Raw genomic sequence first — 10635 nt, forward strand, 5'->3', positions numbered from 1 at the left:
TTAGTACTTTTTTTGTTATTTCCAAAACACTTTTACTTTTCTCCTGAGATCAAACCAAACTGAAATTATTTACGAAAAAGATTTTTATAGAATGATGGGACGGACTATAGTAACTTCATTACCTTTAAAGACCGAGTCTTGACATGCCTTGTTCCCTCTCCAAACCCAGACTAACACCGACACATATTCTCTAAAAGAAAACTAAAGTCATGGTTCTTTATGAATTCTTTATTAGATATTTAGTTGTACCAATGATTGCACCTTACAAAAGTGTAAATATACAAAAGTCTGGATTTACATACAAAAATGAAATACACTTCATTACTCCAATTCTTATATTAAAAGATAGCATGAATCATCAAGGTTTGATCATATCAGACTGGTGCTCTTGTCTATAGAAAATAATCATATCAGACTGGTGCTCTTGTCTATAGAAATGATCATAACAGGATCATATCAGACTGGTGCTCTTGTCTATAGAAATAATCATAACAGGATCATATCAGACTGGTGCTCTTGTCTATAGAAATAATCATATCGGGATCATATCAGACTGGTGCTCTTGGCTATAGAAATTATCACATCAGGCTGTGGTTGTTGTTTGTACAATTATCACTTCAGACTGGGGCTTCTCCTGTTTGTAGAAATGATCATTTCAGATAGGAGCTCTTGTTTGTAGACATCACTTCAGACTGGGGCTCTTGTTTGTAGACAATATCACTTCAGACTGGGGCTCTTGTTTGTAGACATTATCACTTCAGATTGGGGCTCTTGTTTGTGGAAACAAATCACTTCAGACTGGGGCTCTTGTTTGTAAACATTATCACTTCAGACTGGGGCTCTTGTTTGTAGACAATATCACTTCAGACTGGGGCTCTTGTTTGTAGACATTATCACTTCAGACTGGGGCTCTTGTTTGTGGAAACAAATCACTTCAGATTGGGGCTCTTGTTTGTAGAAAAAGGACCACTGGTCAGTAATGACCGTAAACTTGTAGAAGGTTCCAAATGAGTTGACAACGATTTCACTGCTGAAACAAAAACAGATTTTAAATGTAACTATCATCTAAAATGGATTGGTGAAAATCCTTAATTATGTAAGAAAAATTAAATTAACATTAGAAATGATTTTCCTTTACAGGCCAACCTGGAATTGAAAATTTGAATAACTTTTTAAAAACCACTACTACCACACACACACACACACACACACACACAGACACTCACACACACACAGAGACAGACAGAGAGAGAGACACACACACACACACCTGCAGTACTCGCTAAACTTTTCAAAGCGGTGAAGCTGACAGTTGGGTCACCGTGGCCGTGATTGATGGACTCAATGTTGAGATTCTTGTTGACCTCGAACTTCATCCACTTGTACCCAGAACACTTGCGCGCCCCCGGGCAGCTCTGTATAAGATTCTGGATTACCGGGTTCGTCAGGCCAAAGAAGTCACACCCACGTCCAGTTGTCGGAAGAATGTCCATGCCCCTAAAACAAATAATTTACAAAGTTTGTTTTGTTTAACGACACCACTAGAGCACATTGATTTATTAATCATCGGATACTGGATGTCAAACATATGGTAATTTTGACATATAGTGTTAAGAGAGGAAACCTGCTACATTTTTCCATTAGTAGCAAGGGATCTTTTATATACACCATCCTACAGACAAGGTAGCACATATCACAGTCTTTGATATGCTAGTTGTGGTGTACTGGCTGGAATGAAAAATAGCCCAATGGGCCCATCGACGGGGATCAATCCCAGACTGACTGTGCATCGAGCGTGCACTTTACCACTGGGTTACGTCCCACCCCAAATAATTTACGAAGACATGTATAAAAGTTTCCAGGGCATGTCAGACCTCTCCATTTAAGAAGAGGTATCACTATCACTCCCCCGAGACTAGTGCAAGGAGTCATAGTTAGCTCCCCTTAGTATGTAAATATATATATATGTAAATATATATCGTATCAATATAGTTTTCCTTAAATGGCTCATCAGAATTTAAGTTAACAACACAAACTCAATCTCTAATAAAACTGACAATTAAAAATTGGCAACTGTGAAAAACATAGGTAATCATTAGATTAAAACTATCGACATTAAAAAAACAAAAACAATGTTTTTAAATATGATGAGTTCAGATGTAAAAACTGATAAATCAATTTTAGTCATTTTCTGCAAAAGAGGGTTTTTTTATGCTTTCTTTGTAAAACATATCAAGTCTACAATGGGCAATTTTAAGTTGAAATAAGTATGAGTATGAAATAAAAATGAGTATGAAAATCAGAACATAATCCATAACTGAGTAATGATAGTAGGCGTGCGCTACAACAGCTTGTTCTGAATGTGCATGTAAAACCCTATGACATGACATAATGATAGTAGAAGTCAGTTTTTGGATAAAATGGTGTTTATCGGTATTTGCTCTTGAACTCTTCATATGTAAACGGTTCCGCTCCAGTACTCACTTTGCCTTGTTAATTGCTTTGAGTAGAAGACTGTGACATTCAGATGGACTTTGACCTCGAAGACGTTTCTCTGGCCAGTCTTCGGGGGCAATCTCAAACTAGGAATAAATAACACATATAGCTACAGAGACACAATAACGTAATACGATTACAAACTTTTGGCTTTTATACGATTTACTTGATTCTGATGTCACTAAAAATTGAATGTTATCCTTTAATAAAATGTAAAAATTGATGTGATTACAAAACATGGGACATCATTATGTAAAATGGTTCATGGAAAGACGTTAAATATATTATTTGTGTACGGCTGTCCTTGTTGGCATAAAAAGTTTGTATTGTTTAATGACCCACTAGAGCACATTGATTAATTAATCATCGGCTATTGGATGTTAAACATATGGTAATTCTGACTCATAGTCATCAGAGGAAACCCGCTACATTTTTCCTAATGCAGAAAGGGATCTTTTATATGCATTTTCCCACAGACAGGAAAGCACATACCACAGCCTTTGACCAGTTGTGGTGCACTGGTTGGAATGATTAAAAAAAACCCAATCAGTTGAATGGATCCACCGAAGTGGCTTGATCCTGCGACGCATGCACCAAAAGCGAGAACTCAACCGACTGAGCTAAATTACACCTCCTTGTTGGCATGCCCATTTGGCAATTCTAGATAACAGAATAATCAGAATCCCACATGAGTGATGCAAAATTGTTTTGTTTTTTAAATAAAGTTTATAAACCCCAGAAAACAAATATAGTTGTGCCAGGGTTGATGCAAAATTTAGTTCCGACTGGATTCTGACAATAAATGACCTGCAAATAGGGTGATAAGAATCAAAGGTGGAAGATATTAGTATATGCACGTGTAACCAGTGCTGTGTATATACATTTTATGCAGTGCTCTAAAAACAATGTTGGAGATATTTTCACCAACATAGGGCTTCTGTTCCAATTTTAAGAATAGTTCTCATTGAATTCCGACCACCCACGCAAACACTCCTACTGTTGTCACTTACAATGGGCCCTGATCCATCGTCTGAAATCTTGCAGGTGTACAGACATGTCTGGTCGAGTTTCATGCTGGCGTACAGGCGAGTACTGCAGTAACCCTCGGGATAGATACTCTCCGTAGAGTGGAAACCCAGACGATCCGAAACAATCTACAAACACAAGAGTAAAAAATAAATAATAATAATAGTACAGTAAAATCTCGTTGGGTCGAACTCGAAAGGGTCGAATACACTGCAACGCTCGAACCAGGAATGAAGTCCCGAGTTACGCTTACACGATTTTGAGCAAACAGTTGGGTCAAACTACTTGATGAGTTGAACACTTTCTCAAGCACTGAGCCAGCAGGATTCAACTGTAATTTAAATGTTTTAAACAAACTTGACATTTAACTGGGATTCGAAACGTATAACTTGAGTACATAGCTGCTCCTATTTTATAACACACTAGCAAATATATGTACTCTATCAGCACCCCCCCCCCACCCCATTTTTTGGTTGTGGTAAAGTCTAACGCATACCATTATTCACCTGTGTTTTCTGACAAAAAAGTGTGCATGAGGGAGATACAATACACTGACTTACCTCCCAATTACTGTAGATAGTGAGATCAACAAACTGACTTTCCTCCCAATTACTGTAGATAGTGAGATCAACAAACTGACTTACCTCCCCATTACTGTAGATAGTGAGATCAACAAACTGACTTACCTCCCCTATACTGTAGATAGTGAGATCAACAAACTGACTTACCTCTCCCTATACTGTAGATAGTGAGATCAACAAACTGACTTACCTCTCCCTATACTGTAGATAGTGAGATCAACAAACTGACTTACCTCCCCATTACTGTAGATAGTGAGATCAACAAACTGACTTACCTCCCATTACTGTAGATAGTGAGATCAACAAACTGACTTACCTCCCCATTACTGTAGATAATGAGATCAACAAACTGACTTACCTCCCAATTACTGTAGATAGTGAGATCAACAAACTGACTTACCTCTCCCTATACTGTAGATAGTGAGATCAACAAACTGACTTACCTCCTCATTACTGTAGATAGTGAGATCAGCAAACTGACTTACCTCCCCATTACTGTAGATAGTGAGATCAACAAATTGACTTACCTCCCCATTACTGTAGATAGTGAGATCAACAAACTGACTTACCCCCCCCCCATTACTGTAGATAGTGAGATCAACAAACTGACTTACCTCCCAATTACTGTAGATAGTGATATCAACAAACTTACTTACCTCCCCATTACTGTAGATAGTGAGATCAACAAACTGACTTACCTCCCCTTTACTGTAGATAGTGAGATCAACTGACTTACCTCCCCTATACTGTAGATAGTGAGATCATTGAGAACAATTGGAAAGAGTGGTCTGCCCATGAGGTCAAGCGTCAGAGGTGGGATTGTTACTCGTTTGTTTGCACTGTGCTTCAGGCGTTTAGGCTTCGGCTGAGCTGGATCTAAATATAAACCAACCTAACATTAAAAGACAACTCATAAAATATAACATATCAGGCTATTTTTAAAATAAAAAACCCAACAACAGCATTTCTATGCCAAATTACATTATCTTACATGTCCACAGCATTTAATATTAAAAATGTCAATCAGCAATGTATTTCAGTGATGTGTTAGGTAGTACAAATTTAATTTCAGTATTTTATGAAAATAATCGCCAAAGTTTACAGTCACTATATTCCAAAGGTTTGTTACTCTGAAGATCAGCTTCTCCAAATGCCCTAACCATTACTTTGTATGTAAGCCACACACAAAAGAAATAACAATTAATCAATTGCCATGAAATGACATAACATTTTTAACATACATTACTGATGACGTTTTGGAGTGACAGAGCTACAAATAGTAGGACATCCCCTTATTTACTCCACTCCACCATCAAGTTTCTTTCCTTACCTGTGCTATCCTTAGACACTACACTTTTCTTCTTGTCGCCACTAGTAACAGGAGTGGTGGGTGTGACTTTCTTCTTGGGTTTTGGCTTGACGACACTCTCGGGCGTACTGTCAGGCAGAATGGGAAGACTAACCGGCAGTTTGGACGTTGTTGGTGTCGATATCACTTCCTGTTTTATGGGAGTTGATGCTGTTTCATTTACTGAATGGTACTGCAGAAGTTTCCGTAAGAGAAACCTATAAGGGAAGGAAAAAGACAGGAACTATTTTACATTATCAGTTAAGCAAAACAATAAACTGAATGATTTTGGAGAATAAAAAGTGGCCTCTAAACATAGGTAGCTGCTTAAAGGGACAGAACCTAGTTTCAGCCCATGAAAATACACACTAAGTTTAGTTAATCTACAAACCTGTAACACATTTGGATAAAGTTACAACTGAGTGAAACATGAGTCTTAGACTTTAAAATTGTGAAACACCCTCTAAAAATAGACTAAAACTTGACTCCATAACTGTTATTTCACAGATGCACATAACATTTTTAAAAATATGAGAAATACATTTTGTGATATTAAAAACACCAGGATGACCAAAAACACTTCGAATGTATGGAAATGAATAATCTAAACAATAAAATGTAAGTAAAGTATGATTTCAGTTTTCAAAAAACGGCTATAATAGTAAAAAAATATGCCTTAGTGTTTAAAAACTAGGGTATGTCCCTTTAATACTAGTCAGTTTATTATACTGTATTAGATGATTTGGGAGAATAAAAATGTGGCCTCTTAACACAGATGGAGAAGGTTTTAGAAAAAAACTGCAGCAAACGTCACCAGGCATACATAATTACAGAACCTTGCACCTTCCCCTCCCCCTACTCCATGTGAATAAATCTGGAATAGCCCTAAGAAAAAAGTACAAAATAAAACATTAGTACTGTAACAAGCTAAGACAAACTCGCCTTCTTTCTTCCTTGGCTTTTGCAAGTTTTTCCTCCACTCGTATCACCTCATCACACATCGAGGCATTCACCTGTAACACAAATCTGTCAATCAGGGGCCTAATTCACTAAACTCTCGCAACTTTGCAATCTCGCAGTGCAATGCTAAAAGACTTGCAAAGAGGATGCTTTGTTGTCTAGCAGAGCCTAAGAGACCTTTGTGAATTAGGCCCCAGGTCTTCTTAACACACACAACTATTATTACATTACTACAATATTATTGTAACATTACATTACATTATTATTACATTGATATAGTAGTATTATAACATCACAATACATTGTAACATTACATTACATAATTATAACATTACATTACATAATTATAACATTACGTTACATTATTATTACATTAATATAACATCATTATAACATCACAATACATTGTAATATTACATTACATTATTATGGCATTACATTATTATAACATCATATTGCATTTTTATAACATCAGATTACACTGTAACATTACATTACATTATTATTACATTATTATAACATTACATTGTTATAACATTACATTGTTATATAACATTACATTACATTATTACAACATAATCAGCAAGACAGCTACAGGGCTTGAAATAGAGGCCTGCAAAAAGCAGTCCATTTTGTACACTTAACAGGTTAAACAAAAATTATTAACTGTAACAGGATTAGTGAACATGTTTGGGAATTCCATACAGTACATTTCATAAAAGGTTTCACAATGTACTCACAAAAACAATATCTTTAACAACTTTCTTGAGGCGCCTCCACTTCCTGTAGTATTCCTCCTGAGTGTGGGTTTTTCCGGCAGAAAGTCGCACTATGTTACCATGATGACCAGTATGTGCAACTGAACCACTGGAAATTGATTGTACATGTTCAGTGTTTGGCTAGTAAACAACTACTATAACTAGTCCGACGGCTATTGGAAAAAAAACATTGTCAAATGCTGTACTTACATATTTTGTAAATATGAATATCCTGGCCCCCTTTCCGTCCCCAATCTAAGAATTTTTAAGCTTTATCTCCCTCTTTAGGTGACATATCGGATTATTACTATTAGTAAAATTGTATTTATTTTAAGTAGGGCTAGTGAATTTTTATTCATGGCTAGTACATCTTTAAATCACTGATCCCATGGCTAGTGGATTTTTATAAAATTCTAGAAGCCCTAAGTCTAGTCTTCTAGAATATAGCCCTGCGGTAGTAAAAACTGAAACCAGCTGTAATACCCTGATGTTTGCAGTGACTGGTGTAACTGACGTGCTGCAATCTGACTTGCTGAAATGCCAGTTGGCTGAGGTCCTTTAATTGATGTCAGCTGGGATAACAGTGGTAGCGTGTTGGGCACAACCTACAAATAAACAATGGCATAACGTAAATGTAGATAAAGCCTCTACAGAGATGAAAATGAAATTGCACAAACAAGAAGGAAACCTATGAATGGTTTCGAAAAGTAGAAAGTTTTTGAGAGCTTTTCAATAATTCATCAGACTTGTAATAATGACAGAAATAATTTTCCGATTTGGGTGGCACTAAAATGTGGAATTCTGAAACAATCAGGAGTGTCATGTTTTTGTAAATAATTTCAGTTTTGTTTGATGTTAGAAGAAAAGTAAAAGTCTTTTTGAAATAACAAAAAACCCACCTATTTTTTGTCTGCAAGTTAGAAAACAATCTACTCAGAAATAGAAGAAAGTTGATCCCTTTGGCAAGGACTATAAGTGCAAGTAAAATAATTAAGTTTTACTTAGAAAAGCATTTTAAATTCGTTTTAAATCTAGTTTTTGAGGACATGTAACAAATAGAATACTGCATTTGTGTCTGTTAGATAAATTCACATGGGTATCTAAAGGCCACTTATGTAATATTGTTTATTTACATACTGGAATAGGTTTCTTTATTGTGATGGCTGTGGGAGTCTCGTCAGACGTCTTGGGAGAAGAGGTCAACATTTCTTTGTGGACTGGCACTGACGAATTGGGGACCGGTACAGACTGCATTTTAACAACAGCTCAGACAATCTTCTGTGAAAAAAAATCCATGTGAATCTGTCATTATAGAATATGTCCAAACCTAAGTACAATAATTAAATTACTGTGCACTAAATCATGGCGAATCTGTAAATTTCTATAATTATAATTAACCTGCTGATTACTAAGGTCAACGACAGTCACTTTTCGCACCCTTGATTTGGCTTCGTACCTAATAAATGTAGCACATCTTACCGTAATTTCACTTGAAATCATATTTCGTAAAAGACAATTTTTAAATCACAATAGCAATTTTACATTGGAATTTTTACAGCATTTTTAAAAAGAAAACATCATGGTTATTATAAGAAGATGCAAAGTGACGTCATTGGAATTCTGATGTCATTCAAATTCAAAATTAGCTTCATTATTAAAATGCTTTGCCACATTGAAATAAAAACTGATTTACTAACCTTGACCTGTCAAATTTCTATAGCAAGCAGACAACACTGTTTACAGGTTGATATATTTTTTTTCTCATTATTCTGGACAAAATATTAAGTTTAAGTTTTGAAAGATGAAAGAAATAAAAAGTACCTTTTTTGGTTAAATATATCATATCAAAAAATTAGTTGGATATGTTTTACACTGGTGGTACTTAAGTCTGTGTACCTAAGCATTTGTATTATATCTCAAAGATAAAATCTTTCTTTAAAAATATTTGTTTCACCACCACAGTACAATGGAACAATAAACGTGTTACTACCGAAAGTTATTTTAATAATATTTTTTAAACTCAAGTAATGAGTGCATTTCAAGTAGGACCCCCCCAGTATTTACTGGCCTGCATGATGGCACATAAATCTGCGCAGCAAACATTTAATACAACCACTTCTGTCCCTAATCTTTACAGAAACAACAACAAATAATGGATCTGACTTTTTGTAAGTTCTAAACAACAAACACTTCCTGTTTCAGGAAATGTTTATTATGCAAATGAGATAAATATAAATAGTGTTCCATGCTCCTTAATTTGAATAACACAAAATGATAATATAAAAAAGTAAATGTCAAAATTTATGATCATTATTCAACAAAAGTTGTCTGTTATTAACTGTGCAAATGAGCACAAATAGTGTTCGTTAGATATATAGGACAATCTGTGATAATTTTGAAACAGACTATAGTTAAAAATGGGCCATGCTGTAACTTGTAAGCTTTATATATCGTCTGGGCAGCCATATTTGTTATGTTTTGTCACTCGGAGGGAAATTCAAAGTATGCTTAGATGTTTATGTTAAGAGATAAAAGAAAAGATTGATTTCATTTATGGATTCATAAATTACAATAAGGTATGTATTGAAGCTTCTATGTAAACTTGTGTAAGTTGATATATAAGGATAATCATTAAAGAGGTGACAGACACGTATTGACAGGTAATACAAAAACACGTTGATCGAGGCTGGCAAAAGTATACTTTTAGTGCATTAATTCAGAGGGGTTTTTTTCAATCAAATTGTTATCTATCACTCAGTTTTATATATATATATATATTCACAATCAAGATTTTAACCATTGTTTTATGAATTAAATTAACGTTGTTTGATTGATTACAAACATACCCCAATACTTGTTTCAATACATAATGTAATGTAATTAACATGCACAGACGTTTGTGCCATGCAGACTAAGGTGGCATGGGTGTATTTATTGTGTACGAATCGAAGCCAAAACAAGCCTGAAGGGTCCAAAAAGTGACGGTCGTTGACCTTAGAATAACACTTTTACAGAAGAATAAATGGTAGACATATTATATAACCACTCCAAACATGTAAAACATATTAGCATAACTGATCAACATTATATTAAAAAAAATTATAAGATAAATCATTATCATATTAAATGCATCAACGGCATGAGTTCCTTATTTTCCCCATAACGATTTTAAAGAAATATTTGTTAGAATTAGTTTAAGGTTAGGGTTAGGGTTAGCGATAGTTATATCTTTTAAAACAATTTGTTCTATAAGGTACTCTTTCCCAAAATCAATAAACGTTACAAAGTACCAAAATTAGGAAGTCCTTGAAAGCCAAAGAGTAACCTCCCCTTTATAAATATATAAATTGTAAAATGGATACCGGTATGCAAAAATAAATATATAATTAATGGAAACCTTTTTTTACAAAATAAATAAATATTCGAGAGATACTATAGTAAAATAAGGCATCGATGGTATCTGTGA

General features: G+C 35.0%; 1 protein-coding gene across 4 annotated transcripts; it reads right to left on the minus strand.

The window, feature by feature from the left end:
* Positions 1 to 213: 213 nt before the first annotated feature.
* LOC121386303 (transforming growth factor beta regulator 1-like) lies at positions 214 to 10505 on the minus strand. 4 transcript variants are annotated; one of them, XM_041517160.1, is made up of 12 exons: positions 10460 to 10505; positions 8307 to 8447; positions 7653 to 7774; positions 7152 to 7278; positions 6394 to 6464; positions 5434 to 5669; positions 4840 to 4979; positions 3507 to 3650; positions 2485 to 2582; positions 1271 to 1497; positions 962 to 1027; positions 214 to 925 (listed from the first exon to the last, which is right to left on the minus strand). In XM_041517160.1, the coding sequence occupies exons 2-12, from the start codon at positions 8421 to 8423 to the stop codon at positions 894 to 896; spliced, it is 1380 nt and encodes a 459-aa protein (XP_041373094.1). In that variant the 5' UTR covers positions 8424 to 8447; positions 10460 to 10505; the 3' UTR covers positions 214 to 893. The 4 variants fall into 4 exon arrangements, with proteins under 4 accessions (XP_041373094.1, XP_041373092.1, XP_041373093.1 ...); XM_041517158.1 differs by having other exon boundaries at positions 962 to 1030; XM_041517159.1 differs by having other exon boundaries at positions 214 to 1027.
* Between the last annotated feature and the right edge of the window lie 130 nt (positions 10506 to 10635).

This window comes from Gigantopelta aegis, chromosome 12, assembly GCF_016097555.1.
Source record: "Gigantopelta aegis isolate Gae_Host chromosome 12, Gae_host_genome, whole genome shotgun sequence".
NCBI lineage: Eukaryota > Metazoa > Mollusca > Gastropoda > Neomphalida > Peltospiridae > Gigantopelta > Gigantopelta aegis.

Excerpts from the sequence above, each read along its gene's own strand:
- LOC121386303 (XM_041517158.1), bottom strand. The coding sequence starts at position 8,423 with ATGCAGTCTGTACCGGTCCCCAATTCGTCAGTGCCAGTCCACAAAGAA. Across the intron at positions 6,465-7,151 it reads TTGTTAAAGATATTGTTTTT|GTGAATGCCTCGATGTGTGA; the intron begins GTGAGTACATTG and ends TTTGTGTTACAG. Across the intron at positions 2,583-3,506 it reads ACGATGGATCAGGGCCCATT|TTTGAGATTGCCCCCGAAGA; the intron begins GTAAGTGACAAC and ends ATTTATTCCTAG.